The following is a 26182-nucleotide window of genomic DNA, read 5'->3' as shown; positions in this document are numbered from 1 at the left end:
GTATACCATTTTACTCTATAGTTGTCATTCATTCGTACAGTTTCTTAGATTGGTAACATGGTTAACTGCACCTAACTGTGACTCTACCCTGAATACATAAAATACTAATACCTATTATTAAACTTTAATGATATTGTAAGAATCTTAAGAAAATAAAATACTTACCTTCAACAAGTTGGTCACCAATCTTCTTATAGTCATAATACTTTCACCTTAACATTAGGGTCAGATGATATTTTGGAGTAGCTATTTAGGTGGAACACTTCTTTCATAATGGCTCCATGCACAGATTGAATATGTAAGTAACAATTATGAAGCTCTTTTGAGCTTATGAAAAATTGAAGAAGGATCAGCAATTTCGATTAAAGCTAGGTTTGTTTCTTCTTGAAGGGTCTCAAGTGGCTCCTATTCAAGCTGACGATTTCCATTTGAAATATTTTATTTTTCTAGCATTCTGTTTAAAGCGTTGCTTTTTAATTTTTCTTGTCCAATATATGTTTCACTCTCCCACTACAAGATAGTGTTGAAAAAATGTAGTGTTGGAAAACGCAGAGACTACCAGTTTATAAATGAATGAATGACTAGGCTTATAGAGCATGCGTCTACTTGAAGAGTGTCCCGGCACTAAAGTTAATACAGGTTGATAACACTACAATCATAGGCTAAACTGATGGGTTTATCGCAGTTTGCGAACGGCAGTCTCATTAGGCATGCTTCTAATTTCGAAAGGCAGATGGTTCCAGAACATGGCAACAAGGATCAAAATGGAAGATCCTCCATGTCTCGTTCTTTTAAAGTGAGAGACGACTATCAATGTAAAGCCTTGGTAGGACAGTATTGCTGGATTTTCATACTGAGGTATTGTAGTCCTTTTCCGTGAAGGTCACGATGAGCTAACATTAAGGCTTTGAAGACAATTCTCTTACTGAATGGAAGCCATTGAAGCTGTTCTTAAAATGAGGACATCGCAGTACGCTTATCAAACTTAAATAGAAGATTAGATACCTTATTCTACACTTCTTGTAAGTGTTGGATTAGAAAAACTAGGAAACCCAGGCGAACAACGTTAGAGAAATTCAATCTAGATAGAATTGTACCTTGAACAACTTTTTTCTGAGCCTTCCAAGGGAGAAACGTCAGGAACTTTTTCAGTGGTTTCATTATGCAGAAACACACTTTCTCTACAGAGCAGATCTGGGCCTTAAATGAAAAATGGTCATCAAATACCACTCCCAAATGTATCACCACCTCCCTAGTTGGACGGGAACCAGACAGTCCCTTGGCCAGCATCCAGTCCATACAGGTGACTGGTTGGGTTCAAAGAGTAGAATTTCTATTGTGTCTGGATTGCATTGCAGGTTATTTAATCTCAGCCAGTTCCTGACAGCCATCATACAGGCAGAGAAAGTCTCCTCAGCTAAGTCTGAGGTGCCCTTTTAAGAGAGCAGTAGCTGAGTATCACCAGCGTTGGAAATTATTTTAAAGTCATAAGGAAGGCGAATTGGAAGATATAAATGTTAAATAAGTTGGGACTCAGCGCCAATCCATTTGGCACTACATATTTAGGGTCTTAGCAATCAAAAAGTAATGCTTCATCCACACTGTCTGATCTCTAGCTTTCCGAAAGGAGTTGAGCCACATCCAGGTGACCAATAAGTTGGACATATAGGGAAATTTAGCTTAATAAAGCAACATATATCATCATATGTTCTTTTAATTGATAATATATTTGAGGATTAAATTCCATGCAACTTGAGGTTGATAATATACGCTCTCATAAATACATGATTATTTAGTTATAGGAAAAGGTAATTAAAATGAAAATCAACATGATCATAACATTCATTATACCTTTAACCAGCCAGTTCCAAATGTGTTTTACTGATGGCATGCATCACATTGTAAACATAGAAAATGATGTGTACTAATGGGCACACGTGCAAATGACTTCAGACAGTCTGGCATTCATTTGAGTGGGGAAGTACATTGCATAAAAAAAAGTAATGCAGCTTTTAACAGTTATGAATATTAATGGCACACATGCCTCCTGAACTCAACTCAGTCTTTAATAACCAGCAGAGACATTCTGTATGTGAAATGATGTTTGAAGTGATTAATTGCTCATGGTGATTTAATTGCCACAAGTCTACAAATAAATATATCAGGAAATTATGGCCTCAAATAAATGTTGCTTAGTGAATTCATTCACAAGCATCTGATTATGTGCACAAATATGCAATACAATTAACAATGGAATACGGTTATCAATTCTATTAATTTGATTGCAATGCTGCTTTTGTCAAAGCCTTTCTCTACTTAAAATGTATGTGATTTAATATTGAAGTGTTCACATTTTATTAGTGGTTTGCGTCCATAATTTCAGATTTAGTGATCTGTTTAACAGTCTTTGAGAATCTTTTTTGCCATACCACAAGAAGGAACGTTGAGTAGCACCCACTGTTTTGATCAAAATGATGCCCCTGAATCACACACTTCACTGTTGGTACTTCAAGGGTTCTTATGGATGCTGAAATTTTGAAATGAAAGAAAACAAAAATGCATTCACTGTAATAGTCCTTTTTCAGGGATTCATAAGCCCTTATCTTACCTGCTGGGAAGCGTTCAATTACCGGCCAGTTGTCCACCTGCAATGTTGCATTACCCCCACTTCTTGTGAAGCGTACTACGTGGTACTTCCCATCATTGATGATTGCATTGACTTCTTCAATTGCGATGTCATCTGTTCCAACATTGAATTTTACCCCAATCTTTCCCTGGTGCTGAAAAAGAAATTGCAAAACTTAGAGTTAGTCTTATGTAAAAATATCTTAACCAAATTATCATTAAAACTCTGAAATCTAATGCAGGAGCCAAAACTAACTTTTTTTAATATAACGACTCTGATTCTTTAATGGTGTATGTATTTTTCTATCTAAAATCAAGAGTGACAAATGAAAAACAATAAATCCAATTTAAGCATAAATAAATATTATGGCCATCTTTCACGTTATGTATAGGCTCTATGTAGTCTGCAAAGGTGACCACTTCCACCTAACGATGCAGGTGCTCACTGATAGGTGCAAAAGCCTTCCACCCTCAGTATCAGTCTCCCTAAGGAACATCGGCAGTGCTCCAGTCTAAATATTTGTATTTTTAATGACTGGTGATGCGTTTCGCCAACAAGCCTTTATTAAACCCATAGAGTGCCACATTTCATTGCAGGTTCATAGATAACAGCAACATACTCATTTATTATCCAGATCACAGTCTGTTTTCCTTTAAGAAATATGAAATTCATCAATAACTCATTAAAATTAAATTAGAGCAATCAAATAATATTCAATGGTAACATCAACATTCAAGCAACAATATAAATGCAATACTGTTATTGTTCCAAATTCATATAAAGAAATCGCATACTCAATACATGATAATGAAGGTCCTGATGGCCTCTTTATACAATGCGCATTCATTTATTATTAATTTGTATAATCTGGTGAGCATGAAGTACTCAGTTCCAGCTTTTACTTAGGTGAACTTAGTGTGCTTCAATTAATGCACATAAATGTCCTCATATGCCCACATTCCTGCTGCAATACCAGCTATCATCCAATTGATGTGGCTAAAATGATACATCACTGTAAACATTTTAAGAAGCACTGTTCTAACTAAAATCAAAAAGGTGTATTGTTCATAATGAAAATAAAGCTATGCACACTACTAAGCAGCTACGATTCTGCCTTTGTGGATAGTAAATAATTTTAGCCTAGGGTACACTCCACAGCTAAAAGATGTAGTTGTAGTGTATTAGCCATTTTATACATTGTATATTTTGATCAAACTGTGATTTGCCAGGCAGTATTGCACAATTAAATGCCTAAAGAGCTAAAATGGATACTGATGGGTGTTTCACATGTATGCATTGATATTACATTATTGTACAACTGATCTTGTTTTATGAAATAAAATGTCAGGTTGTATTTGGAAAAACAACAGTTGATGGACAGAATGCAAAGCCACGTCATACATTCACCCCAGTACAGAGATCTGGGCCGAAATCCATAATTTTTTGCTCACCACACAACCCCAGTTCAGACATGGCCATATGCAAATCAGCCTTGACCCTGTGCCTCATGGGAACAGTCCAGTCCGAACTGCCAAGCCATGTCTTCCTTGGACCGGAATCAAGCATCCTAGGACCGGTTTCTGACTATCAGCCGTCTTCAGCCAGGATAGCTTGATTACAGTGGTGTGGAGAGCACGGAACTCACGTCTGAGCATACCCGTCCCACTCGGGGTGACAAATGCAAAAACAACAGTTGTTGGACAGAATGCAGAACAATGTCATACATTCACCCCAGTACAGTCCAGCCCGAACTGCCAAGCCATGTCTTCGGGCTGGAGTATAGAAGATATAAATGATGTAGCGGCTGAGACACAACTGTGACGCAAATTAGGCCTGTGGCATAATACCTCAAATCTATACCATGGATGTAGTAAGTACAAAGTCTAGTTGCAATTGAGCCCCTGTATTGAATGTGGGGAATGGGTCGTCAATAGTCTTGCAAGGATCCTCAGGAACCAACTCCCCCTCCCGCTGCAGTCAGCTTTTATCTCTGTTTTGCATAATTCTCCAGAAATAATTTAGAGAAGGGGTAAACTTCTTCTGAGCAACCTTTGAGCAAAGTTTGTGCCTCAAGTCTCTCCCCCCACCATGCCTATCCTGAGCTTTTCATGCAGGGCTTGGACGAAATTTGTGGTTCACATTGTAAAGTTTTGGAGGTTTTCTGCCAAGGCAACCTAAGAATACACCTGTTTTTAGATGTAACAAGAGGGGTAGGCGCCTGTTGCTTTTCTACAGCAGTGGAAAAATTAGATGAAGTTACCTTTCTCACAGGTGGACTCTCAGAGGAGCCCCCTACATCATTCTTCCTACCAGCTTAACTTGGCTTAACTTTCCCCTCCAAATATGCACCAGTATTCTGTCCTACGTTGAAGCACCAACTGTCCAGGGGTGCATAGGCATCAATTTGTGCAACCCATGCAGAGCTGGTCAAGATCATTAGAGATCATGGTATGTCATGAGGCTTCCTCTGAAGAGGGGCTATGATTGCGCTGACCAGGATTAGGGAACAGCATGTCTTAAATAAGTGTATCTTGTGTGAAAAAAGCACATGCAGAAATATATGGTGGTCAGTCCTAGGTGTCTGCCGTCAACTGTGCAAAAGTGCAAGCTCTCTGTTTTAATAACAAGGGGGCATATTATCAAGGGGGTTTATCTCCGCTTTTTTGGCTTTAAAAGCCAAGAAAGCGGAGATAAAATTATCTCCCTATTACCTAGCTGTCGCTAACACCAGTTAGCGACAGCTAGTAGGAGATAGCGACCATCTTGGGCCTCGCTTTGCATGTCAGTGATATTTATCACTAATGACATGCAAAGTGGGCGTGCCAAGATGTTAGCGACTGGAAACAGTCGCTAACATCGATATCTCCTATTACCAACTCTTGGAGATATTCGCGCTAAGCGCAAATATCTCCAAAAGCTAACACCTGCCCCTGAGCAGTTCTTAGTCATGTTATCCAATAGTAGGTGGATAACATGGCTAAGAGCATTAGCTCGGTAATGCATGAATATCGCTGACTTTTCAGCGCTATTCATGCATTTCGGCCAATTTTTATCGCTTAGGAGGTAAACCTTGATAATAGCAAGGTTCCTAAGCGATAAAAATCGCTGCAGCTCGGCGAAAAAAATATCGCAGCTAAACCAACATAGCGATAATTATCGCTAGTTGTTGGTAATATGCCCCATGCTTCGGTACAATTGTGCAAATGCAAGCTCGGTTAGAGGATCAGGACATGCTTATCTTCTAAGACCTTTTCACCTTGCTCAAGGAAAATGGATCGACAAGGTCAAAACATATGTTAAGGGCCATTTGTCTCATGTCGAGTACAGAATTATAGTTTTTGCATCCAAAATTGTCTTTGCTTTTTGCTGTATAATTTTTTCTTTGCACACTTTTCCATTAAATATATTCATTACATTATACCGTTCTTTTAGTAGACGTATTCATCACCCATTTCAAATGAAGGATTATTTCTTCCCAGTTGGTATCTAAAACTAAGGAAATGTTTCAAGCAGAGGAAACTCACCATTCTGTAACAGACCATTTCGTACACCAGTCCCAAAGAAATGTTCTTTCTATCACCACAATTACATTATCCTATCGTCGCAACAATAGTTACAAAAGGTTTAGCTACATGTTAATGAAAAATATTATCCTGTAGCTCATTCTCTCTCTAAAATGAAATGAAATGAAATATTAATATGAGGTAGTGGACCATTTAAGGGCTCTAGGTTTTTAACAATTTGCAGATCCTATTTTGCAGACCAGCCTGCAAATCATCCACTCTGTGTCATTGTGCCAATGTAAATACAGGAGGTGCAAAGAAAATTAAACCAGCTTCCTCTCTCTTTACTCCCCTGGAGTGTGATTCTGCTTCATATCATTAGCTAAAGTTCACAGCACCGATGGTTAGGGCAAAACATGAAAACCTCAGCAGGACATGCGCTAGTTGGTGAAAAGCTCACAATGGAACTGAGCCACCTGGCAGCCACATGTCTCCAAACTGAAGCAGCAACATGACTCTTACCTGATGCCCTTCCTGATTCCTGTATATCACATTCACATGTTCCTCTATGCTCTTTGCTCATACGCCCATCTTTTTGGGCAGCAACAAATCATTCCGGCACTGGTGTTCAATTGTCTCTCTAGGTGTGTTTGGTCGCACCAAAAATGCAAATGAAAGCAATCTGCAGTTATTACCTTTCTATCTCTTTCTTGTTTATATCTTTAATGGACAACGAAAAGGGGATTACTCTAGCGGGTACATATAACATGACACAATAACTTAGGAAGGGGGAGTTGTGAAAATCACGTTTGTGCAGTTGGGTAGTGTGTGAGATATTATTATATGACATGTCATAATAAATGTAGAGCACATTAGAGAAGGAGCGGCTAATTGAGTTTGAGTATACCCAAGGACGACTTAGCTGTATGCATGGAAGTGGCAGATCTCAGAGGCCGAAGATATTTTACTATTGTGAACTAGAGGAGAAATTCAGAAACCTAAAGAGGCACAGAGACGAGGGACAGGGTTTTTGGTGGGTTTGTGATAAAATAAGCTCAGGTCTGTAAATTGATTTGATGAGATGAGTGGATTAATTGGGGCAGTGCAGACTATGCATGAACAAATAGATGAGAACCTCCTACACAGATATCTACTGCATGAGCTAGTTTTGTTGATACCTGTAGGACAAAGTGGAGCAATATCTGAGACAAATTAAATAGGATTTTGCAGGGTCCATAAGTCGCTGCTTAAGGTAGAAAAGAGGCCTTTTTTTCAATAATCCTGATCACTATATACTCATGCAGCATTCAGGGATTTGACAGAGTACAAGGAAACTCACATGAATATTGCAACTGTAGTGCTAGTCTTATAAAATAGATGCAATAGTCAAGGTGGAGACTCATTTTGCTGTAAAAATGAACCATGAGATTTTTGATCGGAGGAGAAGACAAGAAAAGCATCAGGAGTGAAAGAGGTAGGGATAGTCAAGTAAATCTTTTAGTCTTGGCAGAGATTGGGCAGTGCTTTGCTATACATACCAGCAGCAGCAGCTCCTCCGCTAAGGCAGAGGAGAGCCGCCCCATCGAGAAAAATAGAAAAAGGAAAAATAAAATGATAACAACGCAACATTATTGTCATTTTATTTACCAACTAAGTGAGGTTTAAGTGGCGGGGTGGGGCTGGGCTGTCATCAAAGCCAGCAAGGGCGGAGTGGTTGGGACTCTTAAGTCCGCATGACGGTTTAGCAAGCTATCTTGGGCCGGCCAATTTCCCTACCAGGATGACATGCACAGGTTCATAGTCCCCATCTAAGTGCCAAACAAAGGCACTCCGACCAATTATCATCCTGCTATCATGGTGACAGCAGCGTCGTGATTGGCTTAGGGGAGTCTGTGCATGCTTCCTTCTGGAACACAAGAGGATGGAGGCAAGGTGCGGCGGCCGCTGGCAGCCAGGTAAGTCAATTCATTTTTTTCCACCTTCATTCATCCCACCCATTTTATTGATTTTCTAATCCTCCACCCCTCACCCTCCACAGTATTTTTTGCTGGCACCCACCACTGCACATTAGATGAGGGGATCTACATGCAACAATTGAGTCAGTTAAGGTGGAGATGAAAATGAAGATGTGGATGCTCTTAGCAAAGAGGTGCAAAAGGACAGCAAACAGTGGCACATGTCCAAGAGAGTTTATGCATCAAAAAAAGGACAGTATAGGATAATTAACCATATTGATTGGGTTACTGCAATTTTATATATAAAGTACACTAACAAGGAAAACACTTTTGCAAAAATGAAAACAAACTTGCTCTTGGAGTGAAAGGAAAGTTAATTCAAGTTAAATCTCATTTTCTTGAGAATGCAGCCCATATAACTGTTACACTAGGTAGAGCTTTCAATACAGATCATGCATTTGGGTTTTTTCAAAAAGTCCTATTAATTCATAGAAACCATCTCTAGTTTAAGCATATAATCTGTAATACATAGAAATACAGAGGGTAACAGTGAATTACGGACATTATTTTCACAAAGCGCTTCTCAGTAATATCAAATGGACAACAAGAGCGAGGCTCGAGTTGACTATGATGTCACTCTGAACCCTGAGGTGAAAAATATCCCAGTAATTCACTTTTTACCCATCTATCATTTTATGTCATGCAAGGCCCCCAAAATCATATATCCTTGCTTCCAACTGCCATGCAGGGGCATAGGAGTAATGGGGGAGCCATACATAACATAGCCTCGTCTCTTTATTCCAAATAAATAAAAGAAAACCTTACTTGCAATCACTAACTAACCCCAACCACCTTCACTACCTTCCTTTCTCCTCCAGCCGTGCCTCCTGCTTCCATTCAAAACAGACAAACAGAGCCGGGCAGACAGGCTCTCAGGCAGCCCTGTCAGCCTGGCCTGGAAGGCCTTTATGATGTTGCAACAGTGGGTAATGAGTTTTGTTATCAATTGTTACTATGTCATAGCAGTGAATTATGACCTTTATAAACTTAAATAAATGATGGAGACACTCTACGAGACCAATACATAACAATTGATTAATACTCCGGTGGATTTTTCAACTCAAAATACCAGAATGATGACAACTATTCAACTATTATGCTCAAATACCAATCTTCATATGTAAAGTAACTAAAGTTCTGCAATCATTGCCTTTAGTATTATTAAAGACAAAACATTCTGGATATTTCCTCAACAGCATGACATTATTTGGTAATGAAATTAGGGATTTTTATATGTGCTAAAATTATAGTTGAATTACTTTTACTGGCAAGTTTACAATCTCTCAAGAATCACTGAAGAACATCCATCCTATTGTTTGGTGTATAACTGTGCACATTTATGGGGGAGTTAGAGCCTGATTAGGGGGATGCCAAGTGCTTGATGATTGAAGAGTATGTCACAAAGCAGTGTGCACATATACAGAATAAATGTCTAGAGTCTGTGACTTGGTGCTGGATTGGCTTGCTAAATATGCCCTGCACATCAGATGTCTGCAACACCCATAGACTCAAGGAGTGAAATTTGATGGAAGGCACAAACAAAGGAATTGTGCACCCTCCTCACTCTCCTGACTCCTCTTTCTTGATTTCGTATTGCACACATGTATACTGTGAGTATTTACGGACCAAGATAAACTTCTCAGATGACCTAAATATTGAGATTCCTTGTCAAACTCGTCATAAAATCCCAATTAAAATGTATCCCTTCAACAATAAACAAATATAGAATTACCGCAGTTTAATTATATTGAAAATGAAGGGCTCCCATTGAGATTAGTTGAATAGTTTGAAAATGTGTACTTGTTAAATAATAATAATAATAATAAAAATAGGAAAAAAGACTAAGATCTAATATGTTGACAAGTGCTCCCGCTTAGGAGGTGTAGGAAAGTCATCAATTTTGCCCTAATCCCCCCCATTGTTTGCCTGATGCTGGTGGTTACGTGCAATGAACGTTCATTTGACTTTGCTAATCAGGCCCAGGACCAGTGTTCTGTCCTCTAAAGTTGTATGGTTATTGGTATAATTCTCGATGTCCAAAACAACCTATCAGTAATTCCCTAGCATATGGCAGGAAATGTAGCTTAGAGACCCTAGTGGACAGAAAGCATTTACCTTTGCACTGCTGTTGTGTATGGGTTCATTTTGAAGCCAGGCCTACTTTGCAGGCTTGTTTTTAAAAGAAAACTATGCCCAAATTCAACTATGAAATTAAAAAGTACTTTTAAAGTTCAAAACTATGTTTTTTTGACTTATACGTCACCCTAGGTTCTGCCCTATGTGGCCCAAGGGTCGGGTGCATGGTTATAAATCGCAGGGACAATCTAAATGTTTTTTATGTCCTGGTAGGGGTAAACAGCCAAACTATTTTTCCCCTTAGTGGTACTAACCCCACAGGTTAACATGGGAAGGTTTTCATTAAACTTAATAAAGTCTACCTTTGCTTGGGAGCTAGCTAGCAATATCACTCAAAGTATCAAAATAATGTTTACAACTAATTTGACATCTCGCCAAGGTTTTATTTACTATAACTATTACAGGAACGTTGTTTTAGAGCTAGCAATAGCACTCAAAGTATCGAAATAATGTTTACAATAAATCGAACAATTTGCCATGGTCATATTTATTATAATATTACAGGAAAGTTGTTATAGAGCTCACTAACCTACTCTCCTGAGGGGACCTAAAACACCCCTGTAGCAGCCTCTAGGAATTGAATTCAATTCAATTCAGCTTTATTCAGTTTAAAAAAGTACAACCATAAAGCATTCTAAAAATAACTTATTCTCCTCATAATTCATCAAATAGTCGGTACAGTAAAATACATAAAAGCTTTAAAATTATTTTATAGGTGAGCCTCCTGTGATTGGTCAGCCTTTGACAGCCTGGGCTAAGCTGCTTCCTGAGTATGGGTGAAGAGGACTTGGGCTGAAACAATACAGACATTTGGTGGGAGGATATTTGCTTCCTGGAGAAGCAAGGGAGAGGAAGGAAGCTGGGAGATAAGCTCTACTTCAAAGACAGGGGAACAGATGCTACAGGACCCAGGCCAGCCTCCACTTCCTTGATCCCCAACCAGAAGGGAGCCCATGTAATTAGATTAGGAGTGGGGCTGTAAAGGGAGTGTAGTGAGTTGTTATCCACACCTTTGGGTTGGGTTACACAGACACACACACTAAGGAGAGGATTTTGTGAAAACAGTGCATTCTTCGTCATGAATATATATCACACTTTGCAGGAAGTGTTCATAGCAGAGGGAGGTAACTTTACCCCAAATTGGTTGGGGTGACCCCCATCTTGCTAACCCAGAATGGAGGATAAATGTAGGAGAACTGCAGGAGATCCTCATAAGACTTCCTTGAACAAAAAGAAGAAGAAGGACTGCCCCGTTGGACTGCACCACAGAAGCTTTCACTCAAAAGGACTGCACCTGCTGCAGTCTTAATGCTCCACAAAGAATGGAATGCGTCTGAATGAAGGGAAAGGAGTGGACTCCCTGATCAGCAACAGGTACTACTGAGCAGGATGAAATCTTCTGCATGTCCAAAGAGGGGATCACCCCAGCTGACCAATTGCAACTGAATGTTTCCTCGACTGTGCAGGTGCACTGTGCACGGTAGGATTTTGAGTGCTAGCCCCCAAGAGGCAATCTAGTGTCTCTGAACCCTTGTACTGAGCTAGTGAACACTTATTGTTCCCAAAGGAACCAAGAAAGTTAAAAATCTGGAAAGAAAGAAACGTTCTGCAATGTTCTGTAGAAAAGCTCACAGAGAAGACAAGCTCAACATCGAGAGTCAAGACACCACAGTCAACTTGCAAATCGACTTACCCAACCTGGTTAACATCAAGAACAAAGACTTCCAGAGATTCACGAGGCATCGCAATGCGGTAGGCCACCATCTTCAAATCAAACTTAGGATGCGAGAAGCCTGAAGACACCCAAATGAGCCCGTTGATGAGAGAAAAACCCCAAGAAAAATACTAACTCCGAAAGAAAACTTTTGGTGGGAACCTAGAACTCAGCCTATCCAACTAGCGCTTTATAACGGTCAGCCTGAAACTTTGACTGTGTCCTGGTCCAGCGTGACCAGATAGCCGCGAGTGGCACTTTAAGATTTTTGGTTGCCAGAAAGCACAATATTCAATTTAATCTTTAAAAATTCACATCTCCAGTTCCCTACATTGGATCTTTGTCCTTTAAAAGATAATAATATTCTCAATATTTTTTAATTGGTGTTGGACTATTATTGTGTTTTTTACTTATTTACTGTTTTGGTGATATCAAATGCTTTACACGCATATATCGCTAAAGTTAAGTCTGACTGCTTGTTTGTCAAGCTACCATGGGTTGAGCAAGGATTCATTTACTGAGCCTTGACTTGACCTATTAGTGATTGTGGTATTATTACTAGCTGAAGCTGAATATCCCACCTACCAATACTCCACTTTTCTACAGGAGGGACTTGGCTAGGCAGTTTGGGGTAGACTGTTTCTTTTGGGGAACGGCTGATTAGCATACAGTGTTTCCCTATATAACGTAGAAAGCTACTTAAAAACAATGTTTCAGAACAAGGTCTGAACAGTTACCAGTGCGTATATTAATTCAATCATTCCACCAAGAACATTTCTTTCTAATGAGTGTGAAACCAAAAGTGCACCCAATATGCCCGCCCTCGGCTAAGTAGCTCATTATGCCATTTGCCTCAAGCTGTGGCACACTGATGAGACCCAACAAAGCAAAAAATAGTTTAAGCTTGCTTATGTTACGTTCAGAGTGGACATGGCCTCACAGTTCGAGATGTACTTGTCGCTTTCAGTTTCTAGTATTATATGGCATGGTACACACAATGGAATAAATAAGTAAATATACTATCTGTTTTGCCTTGTGATATTATCTGGTTACAGTGTTTCCTTTGTCTTCTGAGATTCAGTACTTTCATTAAAAAAACTTTATGCATAGCACTTCATCAATATTTTATTACGTCCTTCTACTCAGATTCTGTCCTGTTCTAATATATTTGTACTGTAATATTCTCACTAAACTCAAAATCACCTCAGGGTACATCTCATAGATCATTGGTAGAATTGGGGGATTTCCTGATAACGCCTCGACCGCCATTTGAGTGTATCATCGAATGTTTAAACAGTGTGAGTCTTTTTTTTAATTAGAACCATTCAATTGCATTGCCCGTAAATTTGGAGGTTCGTTAGAAGAAAAAAATAAAGATGGAACATTTACAACTCGCTAGATTTTCATACGGAATTATAAATTAATCTTATGACAAAAAAGGGTTCAACATTTATTTCAAAATTATATTATCAATCTATGTGCATTTTTATGTGGAATCAATAATGTCTCCATTCTTAAAATATAAGGAGGTCAGCCCAAAACAATTGTTGCTTATCATTTCATAAACTAGGCAGGGTACATAACATTTCTCCATAATGTATATCTGTTCAATAAAAAAATCAAAGATTAAACTGGGTGAGGAAACGATTTTGCAGTGAAATACTCCTTTCCTTATTTTATGTTTTAAAAGTAAAAGCACTACATTAACCATTTTGGTTGAAATACAAGGATTTACCAACTACTCACTGATGACATATTTCAATTTTCTCCCCTAGCGTTTGGCAAAAGTGATTTAGAAAATCCAACTACATAGGCTTAAATTGATAACATTTAAGAAGGGCTCTCTCTTTTCTGCAAGGTGGCTTCATTCACCACACCACTTAAGAATAATATTGCACTAAGTACCCTCACTGTTCGCTCATTCACACGGCGGTGTATATGCATACCTGCTTCAAGCTTATAAGCTAAGTAGTCTGCAACAAACCACATACATTTCAGCACACGTGTACATTATTCCTATGACTGAAATTATTATGTTTTCATCAGAGAATTCACTACTAAAGCAACTTTTAAAATTACAAATTATAATGTTTATGCTTGGTTTTTCCTCAAACAGTTTCTTGTTAATAAATTCCTATCCATCTTTCCGTACGTCCGTTCGTCCATCCATCCATCTCTTTCATGTCAATGTGTTAATGTTTTCAGAATGTAATAACATACACCTCCAGGAACTGTAAGAGATTATTTCTCTGTCTCTAAAAACTATGGGCCATATGTATCAACACATTTTCCCATAGACACAGAATGGGTAAAACCCTTTGATACATCTGGCCCTAAGAATATATGAAAATAAGTGCATAAAACGCAGTTGCATTACCTGTATTTTTCTAAGGTGTCGCTGTTTTTGAGGAGCAGTATAGAATGCTTTTCACACAAATAAAGATCATAGTTTCAGAAGATATAGATTTTAAAATATTGGAGCTAAAAATAAAGTGTCAAAAAGCAGTTTCAATGTAAAAATGGGGTTTGCTTGATCATCGAATGTGTACCACACAATAGTTTTGAAACATAGTCAGAGACATAATTCAATCAATAAACCCAGATTCTCGCATCATGGTTTATTAAATCTGTCAGAGATTTGCATTGTAGGCGAAATGGCACTGCAATCTGCGCGGCTCTGCTGCTCCCCTGCTCGTTTGGCACTTTATAAATACCAATGCACATGGTCCATTACACTAGCTGCATTGATACAGATCATTATTAAACCCAGCCCTACGGGCAAGATGGGAAGCAATATCCTCTTAAGAGTTATGTCAAGCTGATGGAAACAACGTTTTCCATGCAGTTAGCCGATTTTCTACTATCTGATATACATATTTTCTTTGGAAAGAAATGCTATTACCATTGAGACTATATAATGCATAAAGGGCTCATCGCTGCAGCAGTCTTTGCATCTTATCTAGCTGAGATACTGTATTAAGAAATAAGGCGTAGACGAAATAGCAAAGCTTGAGCGGAAATGCATCTTAATTACTTTAGGTAAGTTTATTAAAATTGATTTAGGCACATTTAAGCATCATTTTTGGTAGATGATTATTGCTTTCAACTTGCTTCAGAAATAGCATGTGCCATGGTGCTGCTGAAATTAGACGCAAGAGGGTGCAGATCGGTTCTCTACAAAAAAAGATCTTAAAGGTTCATAGAAAAGGCAACAAGAGCTCAATAAAATATATTCACCCTATTGGCAAAAGCTGATAAGAAACAAGGAAAGCCCTGGACAAACTACGTTATATTATCAATGACTTTTCCTTTGGTTGGATAAATAGGTTGTTATAATCATCTTGCAACGAAACTTACAGTGCAGCTAGAAGTGCAATGGAAGTTAAAGAGAATAGTAAACGAGCATGAGTGAGGGTCAAGTCAGTGGCATTACCTATTTGCGCTCAGAAGTCATTTGTACAATATATTCTCAGCCGGAACCCAGGGCACAGCTTTGTGCTCATTGGCATTGCTCGCCTATTTTGTTTTACTTTCCTGTTAGGAAAGTATGATAGTTTCAAAGTAGGTTTGGCTAATTTAGAATTCCTGTTTTTCTGTGACAAAACCCCACCCTATAACAAGCTCCACTGGTTAGATTTTAGCCACTATATGGTACCTTGTTATCATCAAGACCATCCAACCATAGATGGACAATCAAAAGACGGTTTACAATCGGTACTTGTAATAAAGTGGATTATTTTTTGGGGGGGGTGGTTGCCCACCTCAGTGAATAATAACACTAAATTGTCCAGGTCAAACTTAATAGTCACTAAATTAAGCTGCACTCAATCCCCTGATAGTTTTGGCACAGAGCTGAAAGCCTTAACTTAGGGGACTGTGTAAAGTATTAAGCAGTACTAAACAGTAATAAAGTCAAAACAACCAGCTATAAAAATTACAAGCCAAAAATGAAAAATAGACTAATTTGTAATAAAGAGAATCATGCCAAAACAATAAAATCCCAGTAAGGGGACCTAGAGACATGAATACATGATTGTGTAAAGATTTTAGTACAAATAGTGCTAAAAAGTACTACCAGGTGCCAATGATAGTCTATGGTCGTGAGTGATCGGAACAATGGTGCGATTTCAGGCCGACTGCTATGGAGCAATTGTCGGATATGCCAAGTGGGTTTCCCCAGTTAGAGATTTTATCTTAGGACTTATTCCCTGAAATGGAAGTAAACATTATTCCGTGTGCCAAGGCTGCAGGCTGTAGCTGTCAAAGTACTCTCGAAGTTGAACAGCCACTGGATGAGGTCCCTCCGAAGTCACTGATTTAGGTGAGAAAATCTCAAAGCCAGAGAAATGTAGTTTTCCCACCTGTTTATGCCCAATCATTTACCAGATACTTTTCGCACCTTCAGCCCATCAATATTTTCTCATTGGGACTTAGTCTCTGAAATGGAAGTCCGTTTTTGCTGATGGGGCAAGATAGCAGGTTGTATCCGAGTAGGCTAAACGAGGTTGGATACCTTTATGCAGGGGGCATGCTGAAACAGATGTGATGCTCCAGAAAAGCAGAGAGGGACAAACCTGTTTCTTCAGCCCAGCGAAGCCGTATCTTTGTCAGATCTGCTGTGATGGTTAGTTTTGTTTTCAGGGAGATGGGAAGTCAACATTTTTAAAGGCCCAAAACTTTGCAGAGATAAGTCCCTTTTTCCTCTGCTCTTCACCTAAGACTCCCAGACTCCAGAGGAAGCTTTTAGGATTGTTGGGCTTGATCTAGCAAAGGCCTTAAGCAGGGTACAATGCTGGTCTGCATGGGACTAGGCAACTGAGAAGCCAGGAAAACATGGTTCCTTAGCTTGTGTCCCTATAGCTACAAAGGCGGTCAGGCCACTGACCCTTGGAGATCACTTATTTCTCCTGTGTACTGAAGGGAGCAGGATCAGTCCCTCAAGGCTCCTGTCAGGTGACAGCAGGCAGGGTCAAGTCCTCCTCTAATCTCTATTAGTTTCAGCAAGTGTTTGGAGAAGGGTAGGTACATTGAGGTTCCACATTGATGGTTGGTAATAGTCAGTGGGGGGTGACTCTTGAATCCTCCCAAAACAATTTGGTAAACGTTACCATGAGTGACACTGCTCATGTTTTTTAGCATCTCCTGTTTGCTCTACTACAAAGATTCCCAAAGTGCAACTTAATCCTAAGATTCAAGATGGGGAAAGCCACCCTCCCTGGTGTACAGCTGTTGTGTCTTGCAGGGGGTGAGGCCAGGGAAATGATCCATCCCCTCCCCTTTGTCCAGTGCAAACTGGTTTTGTGAGCAACTTCTCTGCCATATGGTTTGGAGCTAACCTGGCTGCTGTAGGCATGTGGAGCAAGGTTTGCTTTCCTCCAAGTCTCACTTTACTTTTGATTGGGACGGTACTGACCTCACCTGCATCCTTTACAAATTAATTAAGTTAACGTGCCTACCCCACGTATCCTCCCTGCAAAGAGAAGAAAAACAGCATCTCACACCCATGCTTTTGTCTCTGCTGCAGTACCAGTTTAACCACACTTCACTGTAAGAGGGGTACTGGCAGACCATCTGTCAATGCAAATGTTAGTTAGTGTAACTGGAACTAAGGCAGAAAATGTATACAACATATTGAATACAATTCCGACTTCACCTATGGGTTGGATTTTTAATAAAAAATATATACAGACTTTGACCATACGTTTCCTATAAAAAAAATTATAGATGACAGTTTATAATCTGTACTTTGACATTTTCAAGAATCCAGCTACAGCCCTGCCAGTGAAAATAGCTTTTGTGGATTAATCACTGGAGGAACATGCCGATTTTTAAATATCATGTGCCATACTTTTAGGCAACAAGGTGTACTGAAGGATGACTTTTTAGTATTTACATGCAAGGTTTGTATGTCAGAAAGGGTTATTTTGACTGGTTTGACAGTAAATTATATGCTGTTTTAGTCAAGCTACACACAGTATGTCTCAAGTCTTGTTTTAAAGGCCTACTACATGGATGGCACCAAAGATGCTACTGCCACGAGTGCCATTTAATTTCTAGGCCCTGAGTACATTTTCTACACCATTTACTAGTACATTGTAGGCAAGAGAAACAGGTCAAGCTGGGGTTAGCCAATTTAACCATGTTTAAAGGGTACTTTACTCCTGTTAAGGAGTGGTAGATTGCACAGAGTCCTGAGCCAAGCAAAACAGATAGGGCCTCAATTGCAGGGGAATCATGCCAAAGCTGGTCATTTCCTACAGTGTATCCTTACCAATTCATTAAATGCTGTATTAGGGATATTTTGACCTGGAATAAAGTGTGCTTGATCTGCCAAGGAGGCGTTACAATTAGATCAGTGCAGCCCATGAACATAGTGAATTTCCATATAAAAATAATGAGACTCCTACCACTGATCCTATTGCTGGAACCACTTAACTAGCATTGCCTTTCCTCTCAGTTGTATATCTGTGTTTAATCCTCATCGTTCGCTCCTACAGGCCTAGTTTTGTCGCAGCAAAGCAATAAGTGCTGAGAGTTGATTTAGATTGCAGTATGAACTATACGAATCGAGTAATGTGTGGGGCATGCCTTCACTAACATACACAAATATGAAAGAAGCCCTGTTTCACATGGGGTGTGAAGCTATTGCTTCATAGACTTGAAAGCACCCACTTGAGAGAGTCACAATACATTTAGTAATGCAATGTGTAGGACAATGTCAATGAAACTATTCTGTACGAGAAAAAGAAAGAACACGTGAGCAATAGCATCTGTTACACACACCGCTCTAAGACATGGGGATAAGAGATTGTGCCCTAAAATGCGCTGCAACTTTAATCAAACCGCGGCTGAAGAGTACAATCAAGTACAGAGATCCCTTCGGGGATCTTCACCTTATTTCTGCCACCAGAAGAGGTTCAATGAACACTTCTAAGTAACTCACTGAGCCAAATCATAAAGCTCCCGGCATTCATGAAAAATATAGATTTTCACCTTTCTGCAGCAGTAAATTTATGTTGCTACGTGACAGGAATGTACAAGCATCACCCGTATTATGAAAAAACCCAAGGAGTCACAACATCCCCTCTGTTCCACCAAAGTGTAGCCTGAAACGAGGTCTGTCTGAAGTGCAATAACACTCTTTCAATGGGCGTAGCCTGTGGTTGGTGTTAGACTTACTCTAAACCTGTAGGTTCAATTACTGAGCGGGCGCATGCCTGATGGCGCCCTGATGCGATGTATTAATGGAGATATCGATTGCCCATTATGGTGAACAGTTTCCAGTCTTATCAAAGCATTGATTTCCTTACTAGCTGATCTAACATGCTCAATCAAAATATTCATTGCACACCTTTTAGTGTAAGAAGATACCCCACCGCATGAAAATCAAATTAGAGAAACACATCTGAATAACAACTGGAGAAAGAGTGAGCAAAAACGTAAAAAGGTTGAGTGCTGCATGAAGGTTTATTGCAATGAAAAAAGCATAACACATCAAACGAAAAAGAAATAGCTTAGCAGACGCTCTATTTTGTTGTAGAATATTCTACTGTCTAAAGGGAGTTTCATTCAATATAAATACGTTGAACGTAATGCAGCCGAGGTTGCGAATGGGTGTACCTGCAGGGCAGTTACATGGGGAGGGGGAGGGGCAGGATAGGGGATAGTAATCTATGGATTACGGAGCTTTACAGGTAAGTACACATTTAAATAAATAAAACGAATTTCGTTTCACACACTGCATCGCATTTGGAGATGCAGTGCACACAACGAAATTTGTTTTATTTATTTAAATGTTTACTTATCTGTAAAGCTCCATAATCAATAGATTACTATCCCCCACCCTGCCCCTCCCCACGTCACCGCCCTGCAGTAACACCCATTAGCGTCCGCGGCTGACTTAATCTATTTTTTCTGCAAATTTTAGAGCAAACCGTGATAGAAAATGATGGTTGCTTTAAAAGTTTTTATTTTTTTTATTCCTGTAGGTCAAAGCATATCGTACTATTGAAATGGGAGGTGAACAGGATAAGAAGATGAAAGCCGATCATGTGCCCGTTTTCTTTGTCTTTTGTTACATTACGCAGGTGTGTGAGACCCAAATAAGATTTATTGAACAATACATAGCTTAGGTATGGAAAATATTGCGCCAATTCACATCATAAGAACTGAAAAATGAAATAGAAAACTAAGACTTTGGTGGCATAAAGAAAGGCGCATTTTCCCTGCAGGTCACTTCTCTGCTGCAAGATAAAAACCTATTCTAGAGGAAAACACAGTCGCATTCGAAGCTGCTGGTTGTGTTTTATGTATGCACTTATCACTTGCCACGTACTGAGCGTTAAATATGGGGCATGTAAGTTTCTCGCTCTGTCGTCGCACTGCACAAGCCTATTACATCTATCTTTAAGCATTTTACATGTAAATTCCATTCCTGCCTGCTTTATTATGCTGTTTCCAGCACATACCATGGTGAACTGCATCATGTACTTTTCTGCTGCCTCCGCGAATGCATGCGATTCATCATCAACTTAAGAATAAAATTTAATATGAAGGAACACTCCTACAATATACATTAAGAATAAGACCTTTGGTTTTTGCACGGGGTGCCTAATAATACTGCACAATGCATGTGATTACTTTGCTCTCCCACCACTAACATTGAGTGATGCCTCTATCAGTGGCGGCTCCTCAGCTAAGGCAGAGGAGTGTCGCCCCACTACTTTTTGCAGTGAAAAAAAAGGAAAAATAATATGATATTAGTTTGCGTTATCATTTTATTTGTTCCTGCTGCAGTGTTTCGGCATTGCTGCTCTGCTCTCAGAGCAAGGGGAGGAGTGGTGGGCACTTTCTAAGTGCGCATGAATGTTTGACCGGCTCTCTCGTGCTGGCCAAACCGTGATGAACACTTTGCATGTTCTCCATGAAGGCTGCATTACAGCCCGACCCACCGCCCCAGCACTCCCTCGAGGAGCCACTACTGTCCTCAGTGGTAACTTACAGAGCTGGAAGGGGAACTAAGCATTGAGTGGAGACAGTCATCCTCCATGAGGGTGTTACTGGGACCGTACCTGGAGGGTAGTGGTTGCACTGAGGAAATTGCACAGATCTGTTTTGATGCCCCAGTATGCTATGAATTCCTAGACACCATAGAGCCCTCTCATCCTCACGGATGCTTTCCTCGGTCAAAAATTAAAGGTGCGAGTTGATGGTACTTTCAATCCACACATGGAAGTGAGATCCAATGCAGAGTTGAGGAGTTTGGCAGACTGGAATGGCCTGGGGATTCGAGATGAGAGGGGTTTCACAAAATAAACCACCAGAAAGAAAAATGACTGCCCTATTTGTAGTCTTAGATGAGGCCATATTAAACTACTGTGTAGAAGTTCACTGTTGTTTGCTCGAACAAAGCATTAGAAATAGTGTGAAACCTGAAGTGGGCACTCCTCTCCCCACTCAAAATACCGTTGATCAGGCCCGGACTGGCCGTTGCGGGCACCGGGCAATCCCCCGGTGGGCCGCATGGTTGGGGGCCGGTTTTGGGCCCCTGGGGGCCGTTTTATGTTACAGGGCCGTTTTTGCAGCTATGCTGCAAAAACGGCCCTGTAACAAAAACGGCCGAAAACCGGCCCTGGCACAGAGCGCGGTCGCACCCCCCCCCCCCCCTCCCTCCCTAACCTCAAGGGGGGGGGGGGGGCGGGACAGGCGGGCACTTTGCCAGGGCCGGTTCTGGTTCCCAGTCCGGCCCTGCCGTTGATAGATCTGTACACGGGCAGACTGCAATGAAGGTAGTGAGAGTATGTAGGTAGGGTGTCTCGGCTCCTAATGCAGAGGGTGTTGAAACAGATACTGGATCAGTCAGTGCTCTGTGGGTCATCAGAGAATTGAGATCTTCATCAGCAGGAAAATAAATATGCTTAATAAGATGTGTACATGAATCTGAAGATGCCGGTATTTACAGGAACTAAGGCTAAGTAACTAGGAGAAAAGTGACATTAAGAAGATTACAAAGCAAACTCAATGCATGTAAGAGAGACTTGAAGTAAGAGTCACTCACTTGAGAACACTATCACTTGGTTTCACAGGTTATAATTTACAAAAAGAAACTATTAGAGTAACAACACGCACAAATGGTGTGTGTACACCTGCGTACTGAGAATATATTGGGGAATGGTTTATAGCAAATAGCAAATATGGTGTGTATTTCTTGGTCACTTGAGGTTGCCACCTGATTGTTGCAATTTATTAGGTGTTTTGACAACGTGGACCATGCTTTTTCACATATTCTGTTGGTCTCTGACAAAGTAAGTCAATTCAAACATAATACAAACAAAAGTATGGTGGCTGTGCTACAATGTTTATGTATGCTCATTTATTCCATTAGACACGGGTAAACGTGATTGTATGTATCAAGTAGCCTGTTGATTAGGCAAAAATAATGCATGGGGTATGTATTTTTGGGGAAACGACTCTGGGGCATATTATCAACAAATAGGTATATTTATCGCTAAGTAGGGTTAGCGGCAATTTTTTTATCGCCGCGTATCACAGGATTTTATCGCTGAGATAACGTGCTATCGGCGATAGCGTCAAAATCTGTGAATATCGCTGAGAATACAGCGATATTCACACATTATCGCTAACAGGGTCTTAGCCATTATATCCACCTCCCATTGGATATAATGGCAAAGAACTGGTCTGAGCAGGTATTCGTTTTCAGAGATATTCGCGCTTAGCACGAATATTTCCATCGCTATGCCTGTGTTGCTAATAGGCGATAGCGATGTTAGCGACTGCTTTCAGTCGCTAACAGGTTGGGTACGCCCACTTTGCATGTCATTAGCGATAAATATCGCTGACTTGCAAAGCGGGCCCCAAACCGCTCGCTATCGCCTACAAGCTGTTGCTAACTGCTGTTAGTGACAGCTTGCTAATAGGGCGATAGTATTATCACCGCTTAGCGGCCAAAAACGGCAGCTAAAGCGGCGAAAATTGCCTATCGCCCCCCTTGATAATATGCCCCTCAGTCTGAAGTTATAAACTTGCTATGTTTATGATATGCACTACCATAGACTTAACAAACTATCCGACAGATAAACAAACCAAGCTATTTTTAGTATAGACTAAGGGGCTTACTTACAAACCCCTAGCACCACTTTTGCGTCATTTTTAACATGGGGAAAAAATGACGCAAAAGTGGTGCAAGGGGCTTGTAAATCTGCCCCTTAAAGTCCAATAGTGCCGGAAAGACATTGTGCTGAAGATCAACAGGCAGGACTGTGCGCACGTATTTGTGCTCAAAGACTAACAGGGAATGAATCCTCGGTAACATTAAATATGGTGATTTTGATTTGAATAAAATATGACACTTTATTTACGTGAACCAATTCACACTTGTTAGGAGCTTCTTTCCCCGCTCATCTGAATGTGGCAATCAATCAAAAGCACCGGCTCTCCTTTTATCTGAGGTGTTAATGGAGAATCTGAGAGTTTTGCCAGAGGCCGCAGGATGCCTTCTCAGAGCTCTCGTAAAACCATCAAACAAAAGTGAAGCAAAGGCTAATATTGCCAAGAAAAAATCACTCTCTGGGGAGTTCTATTAACGAGGACCAGAACACGGCAGCATGCTTCACTGTAATTATTATCTGGACTGATGTGTCAAGAACTGTGTCTAGTTCAAGGGACTGACAATTATTTTCTTGACAATGATCTATTTTGGGTATTCGGATGAAATATGAAAGCATCGGTCTATTCACTGATAAGACACCTTTTTTATCAGAGAAGTCATGAAAATACGATCATTGAGTATTTAAAAATTAATTAGCATAAGCTTGTTGTACCATGCATCATTTTCTCTTTCCAGTTTTAAGCCTAATATTTAAGTACAAATTAACATGAATCCATGCTAGTTCTGGATGAATGAATGTACTTTTCAACAGGTTCCTGCAAATTATGAATTAATGCATGGGGATTTAAATAGAGGCACATATTTGGCTGTCAAACAACAACAACATCTTAGGGGCATATTATCAAGGGGGTTTATCTCCGCTTTTTTGGCTTTAAAAGCCACGAAAGCGGAGATAAAATTATCTCCCTATTACCTAGCTGTCGCTAACACCAGTTAGCGACAGCTAGTAGGAGATAGCGACCATCTTGGGCCCCGCTTTGCATGTCAGTGATATTTATCACTAATAACATGCAAAGTGGGCGTGCCAAGATGTTAGCGACTGAAAACAGTCGCTAACATCGCTATCTCCTATTACCAACTTTTGGAGATATTCGCGCTAAGCGCGAATATCTCCAAAAGCTAACACCTGCCCTGAGCAGTTCTTAGCCATGTTATCCAATGGGAGGTGGATAACATGGCTAAGAGCATTAGCTCGGTAATGCATGAATATCACTGACTTTTCAGCGATATTCATGCTTTTGCACCGATTTTTATCGCATTTGCGATAAACCTTGGTAATACCAAGGTTTATTTGCAATAAAAATCGCCGCAGCTCAGCGGTAAATTTTTGTCTCTAACCAAGCAATAGCGATAAGTAATATGCCCCTTACTTTCTAAAATGTCCTGCCCTTGAACAAATTTGTAGCTGCCATGACGATGTAACGCTCCCGTTCAAATGTACCTGATCCAATGTGATTCTCTAGGCTACCCTTGTAATATTACAAGGAAAGCACACCAGTGCTTTGCCAGAGTAGGCTACACACAAAGGGTGTGTATCTGCAACATACCAATGGTGACATTTTTTACTACAGGGGTGAAAATTTTTTTTTCTGAATTTAAAAAAAAATGGGTGAACAACTTTTCCCAACATAGGTGCGGAAGAGGTAGCACATGATCTTTATCTGAAAGACAGAAATAAACACAATACTCCGCTGTCCCTAACAAGTCTCAAATGCTGAAGTTAAGTTTCAAGATGTACACAAGAATACCCTAATAATAAGAGAAATTCATCAGTAATTAAATGAATAGTAAATAAATAGTTATTTGTAGAAGGCGCGGCCCGTGCGGGTAAGAGTGGTGGGCCGGTAGAGTGTTGTGGGAGGGATTTGACAAATGACAACGAGAGAAAAATAATTATTTATTTAATTTTCCCTCAGCGCCGTCTGTCAAATCAGCCCCACCCCACCACTCTTACCTGCACGGGCCACTCCTGGTTTGTAGGTTAAATTATGTAGTCAAACATCACATAGTTGCTCCGAAATATTAGCTTTTTTATGCTTTTATATATGCCACTTGCTATGAAAACCAGAGTTCAAAAAGTAAAATGTGAAAGAAAAATAGTTAAAACAAAGATGAGGATGACCTTCATACACAGATCTGATGGTTGTACGCCACAGGAGAACTACACTGAAAGGTGTGTCACTCAAAAACACTATATCAGGGGTTTTCACTAAAGGTTGGCTTAAAAAAGCATTTTGTCATATATGAGAATGAACACTAACGAGATGCCCTTTCAAATTGTGATAAAAGAGAGCTTGCGTTTATTCACTCAAAGAATTGATCACTGACTTAAAAATTACGCATTTGTGGTATTCTGACCTCGAATTAACTGGAGTTCATTTTACGGTGGTGCTCTGCTCTAAGATTTTCTTAACATTATTTCCATTTATCAAATGGACGATGCGGCTCTGAAGTTAAGGAAGGTGTAATAAACATTTTATTTCATTCCCTTAAGGAGACAATATATTTCAGTATTATGGAGAGTTTCTGCATTGACGCAGACAATGTCAAGTAAGTTTAATATAGCAGGTGGAACAAGAGCTGTCCCTGAGAGAAAGGCGTATGAATGCAATGAGGCTTTAACATCAGAAATTGAAACCCTTTAAAATACCGTTCTTAAACTAAAACAAACTGGAAGTGCAGAAAAGGGAGGACATTCCTGTTTCCCCTTTAAGCAGTAGTTTAGCATTCCAACACTCCAGAAAAAAATAAAATAATTTTCAATCTTCTAGGGCATCAAGGAATTGTATGTTTTTTAAATTGTCTTTCTGCTCAAGCTTTGTATAATAGAATGGCTCTTTTATATGACTGATGCAGCAACAGCCTTATTATACGTCAAAGGCAAGCACAATGGTGCCTTTTTTAATTTAATGATTTGCTAGTGCCATTTACCTACCTGTTGTAAGGTTAGTATCTGCCTAATGCGTACTTTTGGACTTTCTGTTTATTTTCGCCTCTGAT

The 26182-nt window shown here is 39.9% G+C and overlaps 1 protein-coding gene across 17 annotated transcripts in view; it reads right to left on the bottom strand.

Annotated features, from left to right (window-relative positions):
• The window catches only part of NRXN1 (neurexin 1), a 1556457-nt gene that overhangs the window by 189230 nt on the left and 1341045 nt on the right, over window positions 1–26182 (bottom strand). For all 17 annotated transcript variants that reach the window (XM_086927741.1, XM_086927742.1, XM_086927749.1 and 14 more), the window contains one exon: window positions 2609–2780. In XM_086927741.1, the coding sequence (XP_086783867.1) occupies window positions 2609–2780 (172 nt within the window). The remainder of the gene's footprint in view (window positions 1–2608; window positions 2781–26182) is intronic.

Source organism: Lissotriton vulgaris, chromosome 6 (genome assembly GCF_964263255.1).
Source record: "Lissotriton vulgaris chromosome 6, aLisVul1.2, whole genome shotgun sequence".
Lineage (NCBI taxonomy): Eukaryota > Metazoa > Chordata > Amphibia > Caudata > Salamandridae > Lissotriton > Lissotriton vulgaris.
This window is presented reverse-complemented; position numbering and strand designations above follow the sequence as displayed.